Source organism: Hippoglossus hippoglossus, chromosome 15, assembly GCF_009819705.1.
Source record: "Hippoglossus hippoglossus isolate fHipHip1 chromosome 15, fHipHip1.pri, whole genome shotgun sequence".
Lineage (NCBI taxonomy): Eukaryota > Metazoa > Chordata > Actinopteri > Pleuronectiformes > Pleuronectidae > Hippoglossus > Hippoglossus hippoglossus.
This window is the reverse complement of record NC_047165.1, coordinates 6,142,261-6,159,930: the sequence shown is the minus strand read 5'-3', so window position 1 is coordinate 6,159,930 and position 17,670 is coordinate 6,142,261. Positions and strand designations below refer to the sequence as shown.

At 43.2% G+C, this 17,670-nt stretch overlaps 2 protein-coding genes and 1 long non-coding RNA gene across 4 annotated transcripts; 2 read left to right on the top strand and 1 right to left on the bottom strand.

Annotated features, from left to right (window-relative positions):
- Positions 1-16: 16 nt before the first annotated feature.
- abcg5 (ATP-binding cassette, sub-family G (WHITE), member 5) lies at positions 17-9,213 on the bottom strand. The gene is made up of 14 exons (XM_034608872.1): positions 8,969-9,213; positions 8,518-8,639; positions 8,077-8,213; positions 6,870-6,968; positions 6,504-6,636; positions 5,415-5,554; positions 4,819-4,948; positions 4,454-4,667; positions 3,990-4,195; positions 1,757-1,895; positions 1,597-1,670; positions 1,349-1,460; positions 1,093-1,205; positions 17-563 (listed from the first exon to the last, which is right to left on the bottom strand). The coding sequence occupies exons 1-14, from the start codon at positions 9,136-9,138 to the stop codon at positions 379-381; spliced, it is 1,974 nt and encodes a 657-aa protein (XP_034464763.1). The 5' UTR covers positions 9,139-9,213; the 3' UTR covers positions 17-378.
- Positions 6,566-8,220, top strand: LOC117775570. The gene is made up of 3 exons (XR_004616291.1): positions 6,566-6,677; positions 6,770-7,006; positions 8,083-8,220. It is a non-coding gene; the product is annotated as an uncharacterized LOC117775570 (long non-coding RNA).
- Positions 9,214-9,322: 109 nt separating the features above from the next.
- abcg8 (ATP-binding cassette, sub-family G (WHITE), member 8) lies at positions 9,323-17,069 on the top strand. 2 transcript variants are annotated; one of them, XM_034608869.1, is made up of 13 exons: positions 9,323-9,794; positions 11,064-11,168; positions 11,295-11,442; positions 12,024-12,262; positions 12,426-12,558; positions 13,038-13,307; positions 13,476-13,635; positions 13,951-14,043; positions 14,211-14,410; positions 14,798-14,874; positions 15,351-15,618; positions 15,751-15,878; positions 16,165-17,069. In XM_034608869.1, exons 1-13 carry the CDS (start codon positions 9,744-9,746, stop codon positions 16,300-16,302), a joined length of 2,010 nt encoding a protein of 669 aa, XP_034464760.1. In that variant the 5' UTR covers positions 9,323-9,743; the 3' UTR covers positions 16,303-17,069. The 2 variants fall into 2 exon arrangements, with proteins under 2 accessions (XP_034464760.1, XP_034464761.1); XM_034608870.1 differs by having other exon boundaries at positions 11,067-11,168; positions 16,165-16,340.
- The last annotated feature ends 601 nt before the right edge of the window (positions 17,070-17,670 follow it).

Below are 17,670 nucleotides of genomic sequence, written 5' to 3'. Positions count from 1 at the left end.
TTCTTCATGTAAGACTTTGTTTACTTTTATATTAAAAACAGTAATTTAACAACAGTGCAAATATTGATTGTTCCAGTCAGAAACTTCATCTTTGAACTATGCAGAGCTGCAGGTTCAATCTGTCTCTGTTGTTTTAAGGTCCTTGCTGGTATTGGGACCACTCAGGTGGTTTAATGCCATAATCTCTCATAAGTATACAAAGTACACATATACAAACTATACATTCTTTAAAACTATACAGTTATATTTCTTGAATGTTAAAGGATTAAGTGCAAATGCAGATGATGTGTTTGTAAGTCAACATGGTCTTACTGTAAATACTGTGCTTTAAATCTGTCGTTGGATCATCTGAACCAAACTCGGTCGATGTCTGTGGTTCTAGTGACGTACGAGCTTGTCTCTGATCTTGAAGCTGATCATCCCGAGCAGCAGGAGGGCAGGGAGGAAGGAGTAGAGCAGAACAAAGTCGAGTGTGTATCTGGACAGGGCGCCTGGATAGCCCTCATCGATGATCTGACTGCCGTGGGTGACCAGACAGGCTCCTGGCAACGGTTTGGAAATATCTGCAACACAACACGTCACAAGGCCAATAAGTCTCCCTCGGCGTGTCCTGCCAAGTGTCCTTGAAGTATGAACCCACTCTAGAAACCAATCTCAAAAAGAGCATCAGATAAAATGTCAAACTGATAAGTATAAATCGGTGCCTGCCAATATTGAATCTTTTATTTCTTACATTCAGTTTCCAGTTCATTAGGTACATCTAGTAATATAAATACGAAAATACAAAAGAAGTGTGTTCTCTTTAGGCAATGATGGCAGGTAAAAGTTTTTTAACTGATGGAATGTCAATCACTTTGTGGCCATAAATAATAAATAAATAGCGTCCGTATTTAAAATTGTGTGACAGTAAAAATTGGAACAGTGTTTATAAACATATGAAAGTAAAACTCGTGCTGGAACCGGCTGGAACACAGTGTTTGACCTTTTGATACAAGTTAATCAAGTAAAAATTACTATGATTTTCGACCTCATTTCATTCGGATGGTAGGTGGACAAACCGGATGATCCCAGGGTTAGAAAAAAACAACGTACTGCATGTGAAGTCGAGTCCGTCGAACTCGGTGACTATGAGCAGCTCACAGCTGTACTTCTGGAAGGTCAGGTAGCTGAGCCACTGGAAGACCTCCGGCATCTGCTTAGTGCTTCTGTTGAGTGGAGGAGGAACGGAAAGTGTGTTACTGGTGCTACTGGACACGTCAGTACCATTATTTACAGTGAAGACCCGACAGTGACTTGGCAAACAAGTAACTTCAAGCTAATAAATAAATTAAGAATATTGGTGTCTCACCTTAGGAAGCCGGATCCCACACAGATCCCTGCGATATTGAGCAGAGCCACACCAGTGTTGACCATGTTCGGGTCTTGGACCACTCCCAGTAACACCACAGTCAGCAGCTCGCCTGCAGAACAGAGACATAGTCACAGCCAGAAACATTGGAAATATGACATTAAACAAATTAAAGTGTTAAAGGATAAGCACTTGTTATTTTCATATTTTTCTGTAATGGTTATGAGCTCTTATTTGTATCAGCTCACCTATAATATGTGGGACGAGGACCACAGCAGTGAAGCACAGGAACCGTACGGTGTCGGGGTGCATCCCCACCGTCCTGAGAGGAATCCAGGCAGAGAGTTAAAATACGAGTTAACGCTCAGAGAGGTTGATGCACAGAACTCATCCACACTTTGTACCGACCAGTATAGGAAGGAGGTGAAGATGACGACACTCAGGATGCTGAGCGGCAGGATGTGGAAGATGTAGGCCAAGAACATTTGCCATTTACTGTACAGACCATCCTGACTCTCCTGATCACTGATGGCTCGCAGCGCCGGGACTGTTGAGGACAAACGGAGAGGAGACAGAATGAGAAAGACAAAGTGAGTGAGTGAGACCGAATGAGAAATGGAAGATTTAGTGATGGGATAAAAGCAAGTGAAGCTCTGAAGTGACGCCGATAAATAACTGTTAGAAATTGAGGTAAAAATCATCATCCTATTAAAAATTGCTGAACAATCTTATTGTATAAAATATAAATAAAAAGAGCTGCATTATTGAAACAAATAATGAATGTTTCTTTATCGCTTCTCTACAACAGAATCACTAGTGAAGCGATCTGATCCGTCTTTATCGTGTGAACTCATCCTGTCAAAGTTCCAGATTTGCTGGTGTTCTCGGTTTTTATCCAGACATCTTCGTAAAAGCGTTTCTGGATCCTATCAGCTGTTGTCCATGAGAGTCAAGGTCACCATGATAGCCCCACTCATTTACCTCTGGCTGTTTGGGTGCTCATGGAGTGCTTTTAATTACCTTTTAAATTCCAATGTGACTCCTGCTCAGCCCAGTCTCTTATCACATCTCTTATCCTCAGTATCTGTAACAGCTAGAGCCCTAAAGCGGAGATTTGAGACTCAGCTGTTAACTGAGAAATGCATTAAAGAGATAATCAACTCTCACATAGCCAATAACACTCGCTAGTTAAATATATAATCTTTTAAATTATAGTGTGTACAAAGCTTATGATGAAACAGATCCTATATATATAATAATAATAATAATAATATTTTATTTACACTGCTTTAACCCCATTTTCAATAGGAAACTGACACTGAGATTAGACAATGAGTTTTGACTGCGTAAACACAGAGATAAACCTCACAGAACTTTAGAATAATTATTTGTCAAATCCCCCAAATCACATAAAGCTGTTAACATAGTTTACACAGCACTGGTTTCTCTTAAAGAACCCAGTGAAGGTGGTTTGGGTTCTTAGTGAAGTGGATGTGGTTGAAACGAAGCTGGGGTTCAGCTTTGTTTCGTCCCTTTGTGCCTGTAACATGTGAGTGTTTGTCTTCGTTCAGGGTTACTACAACTAACAGCAGCTATAAATACCAAAACTATATGACAGTGAGAGACACAAAAACAAGCAAACATAGATAATACAGTAGTATATAGGTGCTATAGGTCTGTGGGTTAAAAAGGCACTTGGGTTTATTGTGCTTTAAATGGAGTAAAGGTCAGTCTCCCTTTTTGAACTGCACATGTCAAACAACTGGGTAAATCCAGTGGGAACCAGACAGCAAATAACAAAAGGTTTACACATCAGTTTTTGTGCAAATCATTTAGAAACGGAAGCTCCTCTGTTGGAAAACTTATATTTTTTCTGCTGACAGTTGTTCTAATCTATAAAACTCGTATAGATTAACTCACAACCTTTAGCTTGATCTTTTAATCTGACCCAACAGCGACGCTCAAAGTAAATGGAATCTCTTATGACTCTTCCACCGAGCGGAACCCAAGCTAGACTACACACAATTTTTTGCTGAAGGGATGGAAAAAATACTGCAGGCATCAGACTCTTTCACCTCCTGAACAAGAGATAAGTGAGCTTACACAGCCGAGATAAAGACGCTTCAAACATGCTGTTTAACAAAGATAGTGCATCGCTCCTACTAAGGTAATAGAGCACACGCACTTCAGAATGTCCCTGAAGTCATCATGTTCACCTCCTGTAGATATTTACTGGGTGATGTTATCACACACATGCTGTTTGATGGACTGTAATGGAAACATTACGCAACTGCTGAAATGATGGAGCTCACTTCACGGCTATGTTTTGTCCTTTTTGTCTCTAATATTAAAGTTAAGGTTGCAATCAATTTAAGTGGAAAACAGAACCACAACAGTAAATGGAAGGAAACATTTTGAAATGATTTAACTAGAGTGGGAGTCAGTGGAGAGCGAACCTCCGCCCAAGGCCCAACAGGCCCCTTATTAAACCACATTTAAATTAAGTAGATCCAGATTTATATTTGGATCTGCAGCGAATTGCACACAATCATAAATATCAGGCCCTTAATCATGCCTGATTCTTTTCATCAAGATCCTGGACAGTGCCCCCCCCAGGTATAGATGTGTGGGAGGAACTCACAGAGTGCCACAGCGTTCAGCATGCCAGTGTAGGGCGAAGCACCGATGCTCTGATAGATGATGCCGATGCGGTCCTGCACCGCTCCCTTGGAGACGTCGACGTCCAGGTGCATGACGAAGAAGGCCACGAAGAGGCCGTAGATCAGGTTCTGAGACAGACGCATCAGAACGCCCATCCGGTCTCTGGAGAGGTTTCTTGCAGTCCGCCTGCACGCCAAACACACACAGAAAACACAGAAACACAAGCCTACGCATTTAGTGAGATGAAAGGAAGAATAATCTTTTGTTGACCTTACTTGGCCTTATTAAATTGAGCTGCCTAATGCCCTGCAAAAGTTGAGATCTAGTTATATATGATTTTTGAAAAGCAGAGATAGAACTCAATGAAAAAAGATCATATCATTTATTTAGTTTATGGACAATATCCACATACACTTTGGTGTTGAAGAGCTGCTCGGCACTGACCTGAGCAGAACCTCCAGTTTGGCTGCACCGTTGGGTGACTCTTTGCTCTTAAAGGGGATGACTGGTTTCTCCTCCCGCTGCAGGCTCTGCTCTATTTTTCCCAGCATGCTTTGGTAGATGGCCGACCTCTGGTAGGACGACGTGATCTCGTGCATGCGACTGAACGTGGCCGCCTCCCTCTCACTGCTGCGCGTGTCCACTGAGGTGAAGTCGACTGTTTCACATCACAGCAGTTTGGGATATTTTAATGAACGTGCTCCACAGGCTTCATTCTTTCAGATACTGCATAGATGTACTGTTCATATTCTGTATTTCTTTGTGTTTAAACGAATGAAAGAATCCAGGGGTTGAATACTACACTGTACCGTAGATGTCGAAGGGGTTGCAGTAGTCTGGACACTCATATCCACATTGACTGAAGAAGTCCACCATCTCTCCTGGCTGCCCACAGAACACCAGCTCTCCACGGCTCATTATAGCGATCCTGCTGAACACCTGGGGGACAAATGCACACAGACACACACAGACACACACACAGACACACACAGACACACACAGACACACACACATAACAAGGTGAAATGGCTTCTGAAGTACATCTGATGCTTATGAGACTTCAGCAATCTGTGTCAGACAAATAAAGTAGACAAATAACGCTCCTATAATTGGTACAGTTACTATCCCTGTACTGCATCACACAGTCCGTGGAAACACAAAGAGGAGATTACTTATTAAAAACGCTGAAACTTTTGAAGATTTTACTATTTTGTATTTTGTCCCACATGTATTTCATTAATATTTCCCTAGAAATAGATTTTGACCAATATGAAGAACTCCAAAAACTGTTTCAATGTACATGTGGACTTGTGGATATTGTGACATAAGAAATAAGTGAGTCTATCATTTTAAAGAAGTTTTAGTCGGGTCTCTCTCCTTTCTCCAGTTCATCCCTCAAACTCACCCTGAAGAGCTCGGAGCGTGGTTGGTGGATGGTCACTATGACGATACGGTTCCTCCGGGCCAGCTGGGCCAGGAGCACCACAATCTGATTGGCGGTCATGCTGTCCAGGCCAGTGGTCGGCTCATCCAATAGGATCACCCCTGCAATGACATCACCCCCCCAATGACACCATCAGCCCCCCCGAGCAAGTTCGACACACATTGAAACATTGAGAACAAGAGAAAGACACGACAATAACTTTTTCCTTCTTTTAAGTTTGGAACTTTTTAAATGTACTTTTTATTAAGTGGCACATGCAGGACTCTCAGCGGGGCCGACTCAACTTATGAAGATAAGTGAGTTCTTTTTTTTTTTTGTTAATTACTCTAATTAGGACAATTAAAAGATTGCCTCTTTGCTTTATGGAAGCAGAGTGGAATTAGCAGATGCTTTAATTGTGAGATTAATTCATTTCCTGGTTGATTGGAGAGGCAGCGAATGGGAACTCCTCATTACTCTGTGTGCGACTGTGTGTGTGTGTGTGTGTGTGTGTGTGTGTGTGTGTGTGTGTGTGTGTGTGTGTGTGTGTGTGTGTGTGTGTGTGTGTGTGTGTGTGTCCATGGCTATTCTAATCCTGAATGAGGACTGAGACCCTTCATCCTCCCTCGAGGATTGTAGACCTGATAAACTATACCTGGGATAAGCGCACACACACAAAGAGGTGAGTCTCTGCTCATTTCCCTTTCTGGTGTGATAACCCAGCCTTTCATTACCGTTCTCCATCTCTCCCTTCATCCCCTTCTGTGTCCTTTTCCCATTCCGCTCTTTCTTAGATCCCTTTGTTTTTCACATGAGTGGACTTCCAAAAGTCCGGAGTTGAACTTTCTCATCCTGACTCTTCCAAGAGTCTGTGTATGAGATATATTCACCTAATGTCTTAAACATTATCTCTCTGATATTGTGTGCTCGAGGCTCTTTTTGAATAATCATCGTCCCATATGTTTCAAAGCTCAATTCAGCTCTAATGCATCGGTGTATCGCCTCAATATCTCCTCGTTTAAGTTCCTGTATTTCTCCTGAGGCATATCCCAGCCACAGAGGTATACTCACTTGGGTCCTGAAGTAGCTGGCTGGCGATGGAGACCCTCCTCCTCTCCCCCCCAGAGATCCCTGGGAAAATACGACCTCCTATAACACTACGGGCCACGTGACTCAGACTCAGCTCGGCCATCGCGGCGGAAACCTGCACAGAAGCAAGAGGCCAAAGGGTCGGAGATGAGATAGGTAGATCTTGTACCTTTTCAAATATTTCCAACTGATTCAGATCTTCTCTTCTCAGTGATATAAAGATATAAATTCTGGTTCTCCACACCCAGGCCTTCCGTCTCCTTTGTGTCCTCGCCTTGGCCCGAGTGAGACGACAAGTCTAGAAGAATAAAACTCACAAAGCAGAAAGAAGACGCTCTCAAAACTCACCTTTTTCTTGATCGCTTCGGCCGAGTGCTTCCGCAGAGCGAGCTGGGCCGTGTATGTCAGCGTCTCCTCCACTGTCAGATAACTCAACAAATTATCACTCTGACGGAGACAAAGAGAGAAGGAGAGAGGACAAGATAGTGAGGATGAGGCAGATAGTGAGGATGAGGCTGAACAATATATCACATGGTTCTTTCATCCTCATAGAAGATAAGATGGAAACATTTTATTTTGTAGCTATTTGGTAAAACCTTCCTCCAGTTTTACAGAGAACAGACCTCCCTCACCACCTCCGTCTCACCGGTGTGTTCACCAGTAATCAAACTACAGTATATCTTGAAATTTACTGGTGTGACTGGCATGAAATTTGTGTTTTGCTTCACTTTTCTAATTCTGATTCCACAGCCTTAGAGTCAATATCCTCAAATCTCAGCAGCATCTTTGCACATCCATTGTATGTTCATATATGCATAAAACCAACTATACCTTTGCACGAGACATGTGCAACACACACACAAACACACACACACACACACACATTGCTTGAACCCTCTGAACCGCCTTGCCTGCCTCAATTAACACGTGGCACCTCCCAGTCCCACTTCTCCTTAGTCTCTCTTCTGAATGACTTTAATATCAGCAGCTCATATCACCTCCTCATCTTCAGCTTAGCAAGGGGAGTTAATGACGAGGCTTAGAGAGCCGGGGAGGCAGCGTGGGGGGGGGGTGTGTGTTATCAGCGAGAGGAGAGAGATGATTTGAAAGGAAGCGAGGCCAGTTTTACACCAGTGTTTTTAATTCGGGCCGTGGATACACTTGAGCACCTCTCATTGAGAGATTAAGTGTATGAGGAGGCTATCAAGGGTTTTAAGTTAATTTCATACAGAGGCCGGGGGAACCTTTCAGGAGTTTGTGTTTTTAAATGGTGGTTAGTAGAAACCACAGGCAACTTAAACACATACAAACCGTCTGCATGAGGCCACTCACACGTGACACTGTCGGGTAAAGTCTAACCTGATGTCAGTGTCTGGTCAGAACTCAGCCAAAGTGAAATGTGCATGTGTTTGGACGGGATCAGATGCTTTTAACTTCTGACTAAAGAGGAAACTCACTGCACTACATCTCATCATCATTTGAAAATTATTTCTGTGTCTTGTCAGGTTTGGTGTGTGTGTTCTGTACGACATGTTTGTGTGATTCTGTGTGTCACCTGCAGAACGTAGGAGAAACAGTCCTGATACTCTTCCCTCTTCAGTTTCCGGCCGTTAATGAAGATCTCACCCAGCAGAGTAGCTCGGTGGCCGATCCTCCCCGAGATGGCGTCTAACAACGTGGTCTTTCCTGAGCCTTTACAACACAGACACACACAAATAAGTACATATGTGTACACAGTCATTTGTTTTAGTTTTTTATTCACACTGTTTGGGTTTTCTTTTAATTGTGAAGACTGTTCTAAGTAATGATTTTCCTAGTGATCACAATAGATCCTGGACACATGAGCAAACATATATCTTCTCTTGGGTTCAGTGTCTAATACCTTAACAACTCTTTCATCAGAAAATGCTCTTACAATTGAACCACTGTTGATATCAAATAGATTTTTACTAATTAAATGTCTTTGTTTAAACATTGGACTGAGCGGAGGGTGGACCTGAATTTCCCAGTATGCCCATGATCTGCCCGCTGTCTACGTGGAAGGAGACATCCTTTAGGATCTGACGAGTCCATCGCTTCCTGTAGGAAGGTAAGTCCCACCATGGACCCACACGCTCACTACAAAACACACACACACACACACACACACACACACACACACACACACACACACACACAAACAAGGGCATGAGCAACATTTTTCACAGAACTGAATCAATCCCCACTCAAACTGATCACCATATATCTAAATATAAATATAAATCTACAGTATTAACAATCAGAAATGTGTTTTATTTTATGCTACAGCCTCGAGGCAAAGAGTTGCATGTGTCCATTTATTTCCAGGAGCCATAGGAACAAACCACACAACCATTAAACTAAGCTTGACCCACGCACTCTGTGTGATTGTCTCATCTTCTTGCACTGTGTGTTTGTGCAGCAGTTACCTGACTGTGTAGGAGATGTTGCTGACGCTCAGAGAGCAGGAGGGCTCCGATCGCTCCTCTCTATCGTCCTTCCACACATTCCTCTTCTCCTCCGACACAAACTGGAAGGATTCTTTAACGTTGCTCCTGTTCTCTAGTTCCTCCGCCTGCACCGACTCAATTTTGTACATGTCTCTGGCCCGTCTGTCGCAAACAACATCCAAACGACAATTGTATCAAGTCCGTCTCAGATCAGTGTTTTCATATCCACTAGTAAACAGCGTGCAAAGCTCTAAACTGGAGTTCTCTTACAGTCCGAGCCTTTCTATCTCTGCCTTCATTCCCTGTACGAAGCAGAAGTGCGAGAGCCGTGGTGTCTCTGCGGAACCATAAACACACAGTGAATGTTGCGTTATCTCAGGGAACTTTGATCTGCCGTTGTATAAAGAAGGGAAAAAACACAAGCAGAGTTGACTGACTGGATGTCAGTCGCACCTCGGTCCTCAAATTGTGCACTGCGACCAGGAGAGCTTCGACTGACGGGTCCGATCCGACGGGCCACTGACATGGCACGGATTCGGACACTTTGAGCCAAAAGGCTTTTGAGCTGAGACACAAGGAGACCTTCAGCTGGACTGAAGTCAAACTACCAAACAGGGAGAAGACACAGTGAAAGAAAGGGAGGAAAGAAAATACCCTGCAGAGAACCTCAGAGGGGAAAGAGAGGGTTCTGACAGAAGAGGAAAAAGGGTTGAAGTTGACCTCTTGACCCGACAGACCAGCAACTTACATCATCATGGACACAGACATAGACATGGGCCTCGACCACAGAAAAGGCTCCTCACAGGTCAGTTTATTACCTGGGTTTACACAAACATCAGGATAAAAACATGTTATTCTTTTTAATTGTCTGAAAGTTTTAAGTTCCTCTGCTAATTTTCTGATAAACCTTGGTTAAATCAAAGCTACGTGTTATGTTGTTTCCTTCTAACCCGACCTGCTTCTCTCTCTGCCTGCTGCAGAACCACTGAATTCATCAACTGAACCTTGTGTGACTAAATCTAATCATTATTATTATTATCATTATTATAATGAAGGTCTGACTGAACAGACTCCAGTTGGATTGGGATGATTTTTTTAAAGTCCTACAAGTTTGTTTTATGTCATATAACTGAACTTAGTTTAAAGGTAGAGTTTGTTTAAGATGTTAAGTTCGAAAGAAATAAACCATTTCCTTTCAAAATGATAAATACTAAAGTAATTTACGTTTTATCTAGAAAATACTTCATGCATTTTAATGGGAATGAGTTTGAACACATTTCATTATGAATAATTTAATTCTGTACTTAAGTAAGTTAATTTGACTTTATTTAAAGTTGATGTATATTAAAGACTTAACTCTAAAAACTTTGTTCTAAAATTCAAATTTTTTATTCTGCAGTATGAATGTGAAGCTTTAAATCTCTATGTCATTTTTATATTTCTGTTTTCCAGTTTTCCCTGCGATGCAAATCCTTGTTAATCACTTGTTCATCATCTATTTGTCTTTGTTATTTCCCTGTGACCAGTGGGTCCTCAAACCGACTTCGATCTGTGGTTTTCTGCACTTGATAAATATGGTTTTCATAGGTTCTATTCTCCTCTTTATGTTACATCATATGGCAGCTGGTAAAATATCTGGTGGAATAAATTGAATGTCTGAAATAATCCAGTATATATAAAGTATGTATGGCAGATTTGGTGTGAATATGTGCTCACTTTGAATGAAACATTTTTACTTTTTATCTACTATTTATATAAATTGGAGAGATTAAGGGATTACATTACATAATTGTGCACAAACAAGCTTTAACATGCTCACATGCTCGAGCACGCGCACGGGGATCATTACATAAATTAATCATTGTCAAATAAACTTTACTGATAAAGTTCAAATTCAAGATGGACTGATACTGCAGCGCTGCAAAGGTTGATTGTTGTGCCACTTACACAAATCTGTGGTTTTCTAGTGTCTGGTTTCACAAACTCACTAAAGCACTGATACAGATACAGTTAAAAATCCAAATCAGTGTGTCCTGACTGTATGAAACTCATTGAGCTGTGTTCTCCTCTTCAGCAGCATCAAGACACAGAGTTATTCTCCTCGGAGGAAGACAGCAGTCTGTACTTCACCTACAGTGGAGGGTGCAACGAGCTGGAGGTCAACGACCTGCACTGTGAGGTAACTGACGGCTCTGCTCTCATCTGCAGATTCCTTTAGCTTCTAACTGTTTTAACATCTTTACATGTGCATGTCTGTGCTGCATCATACCCACGTGTAGACTGTGTGTGCTCATTGTGTTCACAGGTGGACACTGCGGCTCAGATCCCCTGGTACGAGAGGTTGTCAGAGTTCAAGCTGCCATGGGAGGTGAAAGGAAACAAGCAGACGGCCATCAACAAACTCAGCCTGCGAGTCCGCAGCGGTCAGATGCTGGCCATCATCGGCAGCTCAGGTGACACACGCACAACACAACACAACACAACACAACACAACACAACACACAGCTTGAAAACATTGCTGTTTCTAATCAAGCCAACACATGTAATGGCCTCCTTGGATTATATTATTGGCCAACATCAGCCTGAAGTCATGTGGTCAAAGAAAGAACAAATATCACATTTGCGAAAATACTACAATACATGTGTAAATAAATCTACGGAGCCGTGGGATGATTCATAGAATAGGAACAAAATATAAATTCTGTTCTGCTGCATAAATTAAACTTATTTGTTTACATCTGAGACCAGTGACCATGACACTACGTTAGACGTAACTTCTTGTAACATGTCACAAGCCCAAAAGTTTGGAAACCAACTTTTTGGTTAATTGTTACCAACTTACAGTCATTTATAATCTTATCATATGTTATTTATAAGAAACTAGGAAATCACCAAATGCATGGTATGTTTCTTTCTGAATAGATACAATAGCACATAATGGAAGTACTCAAGTAAAGTACAACTACCTATAATACGTGATTCTAGTTCCGTTTGTAGTGAGAACTGCTTCATGTGGGTAACTCTCTTCTCTCAGGTTGTGGTAAAACGTCTCTGCTGGACATCATAACGTGTCGGGACGAGGGCAGCACGATAACGTCCGGCCAGATCCTGATCAACGGGAAGCCCAACACCCCGCAGCTGGTGAAGAAGAGCATCGCTCACGTCCGCCAAGACGACCGACTTCTTCCTCACCTCACCGTCCGTGAGACTCTCGCCTTCGTGGCCAAACTGAGGCTCCCCACCCACTACACACAGGCCCAGAGAGACCAGAGGGTAAAGCTAAACCCAACACAGACACTATTTACAGACAGGATAAGAATGTACACAGCTTCAGGGTGAGATCAAACCTGTGTTTGGACCTGGTGTGATGTATGTATCTATTTCTTTTTCCTCACAATGATGTAAGATCAGTATCAAACCCTGTTTCCTGCCACAGGTGGACGATGTCATCGCAGAACTGCGGCTGCGACAGTGTGCACACACCCGGGTGGGAAACGACTATGTGAGGGGGGTGTCTGGAGGAGAGAGGAGGAGAGTCAGTATAGCTGTCCAGCTTCTCTGGAACCCAGGTGAGAGAAATCATCTATTTCTTCATGTTCAGGTTGAATCCCTCCGTCTGTCTGTCTTCTCTGAGAAGTGAGACGTCTACTGGAACTGGGCCAGTAGCTCAATCACTAAAACCATCATATTCATCAGGCAGGTCAAGGAGGAGCTGTTCACTTATTCTCAGCTCAGTTACAAACATTTGTCTCTTATAAAAAAGGAAATTGATGGTATCAGTTATGTTCACCGATAACAGTAGCTCATCCTCTCCCTGTGTGTGATATTTGATACTGTGATGACTTTACCTTTTCTGATTTTCAACAACCCTAGTGTAGAATAGTTTTAAATGAAACGTCTGCTGATTTCCATCACCTACTAAACTCTTTGCTCTGTATTGTACCTGTTTGGATCATTTGAATCACCACTGATCACCGAGAGTAGGACAGGAGGGAACCTGCGGTCAGAGAGTTACGTCATTTTATGCATTGTTTCATTTGCATTCCAGGTATTTTGATCCTGGACGAGCCCACGTCCGGCCTGGACAGCTTCACAGCTCACAACCTGGTGATCACCCTGTCCCGCCTGGCCCGTGGCAACCGCCTGGTCCTGCTGTCCGTCCACCAGCCTCGATCGGACATCTTCCAGCTCTTCGACCTCGTCGTCCTGCTGTCGTCGGGCTCGGCAGCTTACTGCGGCGCTGCTCGGGACATGGTGCCTTATTTCACTGCGCTGGGATACCCCTGCCCACGATACTGCAACCCCTCCGACTTCTATGGTCAGTGTTATGGTCAACGTTTTAAAGTTGTTATTACTCCCACACTCATTTACAACTTAGAGGAAGTCTCAAAAAGCTACTTTGTAACTCTTAAAACAAACATCAATGTGACCCAATTGTCCTCGTAAACCACGTTATTTTGATCAAGTCTCATTTTGCCGTGTCCAGTGGATCTGATCAGTATCGATCGGCGCAGTGCAGAACGGGAGGCCGAGTGTCTGGAGCGAGCCAGAATTCTGTCTGAGCTCTTCATGGGAAAGGTCAGAGACACACACGACCACATGTGGAAACCTGCTGGGACCAACGCAGCAGCAACACACACTGAAAGGTACTTGTGTGTGTGTCTGTGTGTGTGTGTGTGTGTGTGTGTGTGTGTGTGTGTGTGTGTGTGTGTGTGTGTGTGTGTGTGTGTGTGTGTGTGTGTGTGTGTGTGTGTCTAAGTTCTGCCTCCTTCCTCCTCTTATTTGCTTCACTTCACATTTGCAAAAAAAATATAGGACCTGAAAATCAATCAGCTATTATTTTATGTATTGCTTCATTATCTCAAGGCCCTTTACATAATTAGATGGAGACCTCACAATATCTTAGAGAAACCCAGCAGCTCCTAACTCATCCATTACTTTCTTTCCTGCATCTCATGCAGCCCTCAGAGGGCAGAGGGAGAGGAAGTCATCACAATCTCCCAGGAAAGAAACAGACTGCCGGGCCGACTTCACCAGTTTACCATCCTCATCAGGTAACACACACACACACACACACACACACACACACACACACACACACACACACACACACACACACACACACACACACACACACACACACACACACACACACAAAGATGTGTTATAGAAAAAGGAGACCATTTGAAAACTGATCTCCGCTCACTCCTTCTCCCCCCAGGCGTCACATGTACAACGATTTCAGGGACCTGGTCACCTTACTGGTCCACGGCTTCGAGGCCCTGCTCATGTCCCTGCTGGTCGGCTGTCTGTACTACGGGGCAGGAGGAGAGCGTCTGTCCATTCAGGACACTGTGGCCCTCCTCTACATGATTGGAGCGCTCACCCCGTTTGCTGTGGTGCTGGACGTCATAGCTAAATGTGAGTAATTAGAGCCATGAGGGAGACAGACAGTCTTTGTTTTGCCCTTTGTCGGTTTTCATCTGGGTTATTAAATAGTTATGAGGCTGTTATAAACTCAGAGTTACTGGCAGATTCATCAGAAACCTCACAGATTACACTGGTGACTTGGTTTACTGGGCTGTAATGGGACTAGTGACAATATAAATTCTCCATCATCCAAGTTTACAAAGTAATTACATCCATATTAAAATCTTGACCAATGCACTGTAAATAAATCTCAGTTTTCATTCGTCCTTCTGTTCAATAAATGTATATTTGGAGCTAATAAGAGACTTTTAGGTAAAGTATTGAACATACAGAATGAACTGTGACCTGAGCCTCATCAGACTGTGATGTCGCCTGCAGGTCACACAGAGAGAGCCATGCTGTACCACGAGCTGGAGGACGGAATGTATTCAGTCACATCCTACTTCTTCGCCAAGGTAAACCCCAGTGATACAACTGCCACTCCAGTAGGGGGCAGTCTTGCTCCACATGGGAGTCACACTACAGTAATGAACATCACTGTAAAATGCTACTGGGAAATATGTGTCAGTGTAAAAATACACACAACGAACTTACTTACTTACATACTTACAAAATGTACCTTTACCTTAAACCTAAATGTGATTCTGACCTCAATACCTGAACCCGAAAACCAAGTCTTAACCCTTAAACAGCCTTTTGAGCACGTGTCTGTCCTGTAAAGACTAATGGTCAAACTGGTCCTCACAAAGAAAGAAGTACCGAACTTGGCTCTGTTCAAAGTTTCTACCTTCCACCGTCACCAAGTGCTGCTCATGGAGACATGTTGGGTCTCTAAAGAGTATAAAGAGTAAAGTGTGACCTAGAACACAATAGAACCCTGAGCACCCAAGTCCACCGGCCAGGATCAACCCTTCTCTGTATTTGAATTCAGGTCCTGGGGGAGTTACCAGAGCACTGTGTGTTCACCTTGGTCTACGGGGTTCCCATCTATTGGCTGGCGGGGCTGAACGAGGCTCCGGACCGCTTCCTGCTCAGCTTCCTGCTGGTGTGGCTGATGGTTTACTGCAGCCGAGCCATGGCTCTGTTCGTGGCCGCCTCGCTGCCCACCCTGCAGACCTCGGCCTTCATGGGCAACTCCTTGTTCACCGTCTTCTATTTGACCGGCGGGTTTGTCATCAGCCTGGAGAATATGTGGCTTGGTGAGGAGACAGATAAATCGTCCTTACTTAATCGTCCTTGGGAGACTTAAGACTCCCGTATGTGTGAGGACAGAGAACAGCTTGAGAAAGGAGAGGTGATGTTTGTACCTGTGCTTGTGTCTGACCCCTCAGTGGCGTCCTGGTTCTCTCACATCTCCTTCATGCGATGGGGTTTCGAGGGCATGCTGCAGGTGCAGTTCAGAGGGAACAAGTACCCCGTCGGCATCGGGAACATCACGTTCAACGTTGACGGAATACACGTGAGTTTAAAACACTGATGATCCAGGTACAAAATAAACAGAACCCTGAGTAGTAGACAGAGTCAAGAAACACCGGTTAGAACAATCTTGTTTTGTTGGAATAGGTAGTTTAGAAAAGATTTGAATGTAAACTATTATTTATTTACAGCTAAACTCAAACTGTGTGGTATTAATCACAGATATTAAATGTTATTGAGGACGTGTATGTGAGACACAGTGTTGTACCTCAGCCAGTTCTCTACTCGGACAAACCAACACGATCATCATCATTCTGTTTGTGTTCCAGGTGGTGGAGGCCATGGACATGAACCAGTACCCTCTGTACCTGTGCTACCTGGTCCTGCTGGCTGTCTGTCTGGTCTTCATGGGCCTTTACTACGTGTCCCTGAAGTTCATCAAGCAGAAGTCCAGTCAGGACTGGTGAACACATCTGGACGGGTTTCAGCGAATAAACTAAACATAACCTGGAATCACACACGTCAGGAGAGGTTGTTTTTTTTGCAGTACTGAAAGGAAGTCATTTGTAGTTCGACTGGTTCGACGCTGAAATTTCTTTTCTGAAATTTTTCTGTGAAGCAGTGTTTAATTTAGAAGATAATGCTAAAATATATTTTGAATTGTTTTCTTTTCACTATAATTCCACATGAGACAATTCGGCACTTTGAAATAGTAGAAAAACATCAAATATCCACACAGAATGTAAACCGTATAAACATTTGTCTTATAAAAAACAATGTCAACAAACATCAGGTGTTTACAGTTCAAACATGGGAACGATTAAGAAGCATTTGTCGCAGTACCGCTGTCTGCTGCTGGGTGGCAGCAGAGCACCGCAGTAACACCCCAGTTCAGGCTTGTGAATGATTGGAGTCGCTGCCACTTTGGCTGATTTCCATCTGCAGCTTTTGCTTGTTCCATTTTCAATCTTCTTTTTTCTACAGCTTTTATCTTTTTCTTTTTTTTTTTGTATATGTAAGGTTATTAAGCTTAACAATGTCTGTGCCAGTATAGGAAGCACTGGAGCGAAGACCAGAGGAGATTTAGTAAGTCACACTTACGAGCTTGAGCTTGTTGTGTCCTCATAGATTGAAGATTATGTAAACTGTGTTTTTTTGCACTGGTGCAAAAGCCTGATAAATATTTCACCGACATGGTTCAAGTCCAAATTAGTAAAGTATTAAATCAAATTGCTGCACTTGTGTTTATTTTTGTCCTTGTGCACTTTGTCGTCCTTTGGTACACAAATCGTTCAAACACACAGTGTGTTCTCCTGTGGCTGCTTCACAACAATTCATGTTACTGGTGGCTATGATTTAAACTCATTGTTCCCTGAGCGGGTTCTCCACTCGCTGGTTTTACATCAAACAGGAATAATGTGTCTGACGCTGGTGGTGGAGAGCAGAAGAGTTTCAAAGTGAGGCAGAGGAGGGATGAAGGGTCAGAAGAGGTCGTGTTAGAGTGAGACAAACTGAAGCCAGTGATCTTCAACCTCTATACGATAACGTTTTATTGTTTGGCAAACATGTGCAGATGTTTCCAGATCACAGATAGTTTGAATCTGATCGAAAGTGGAAGGTGAGGATGTTTTTTTAATTTACGTTTCTTCCGCCAAATAGTTTGATTTCACCAAATTTGAGTTGCAGATTATCAGACTTTTCATTTTTCATAACAATTGCTGGCCACACACCGGTATGTCAGTTTGGCCTTAGCCTTGGTGGAGCCATGCATTTTTCTGCCATTCCCGTCACACAGTGTAGAAGGTTGTTCCGCCTGCCTCCTTTACAACTGGAGC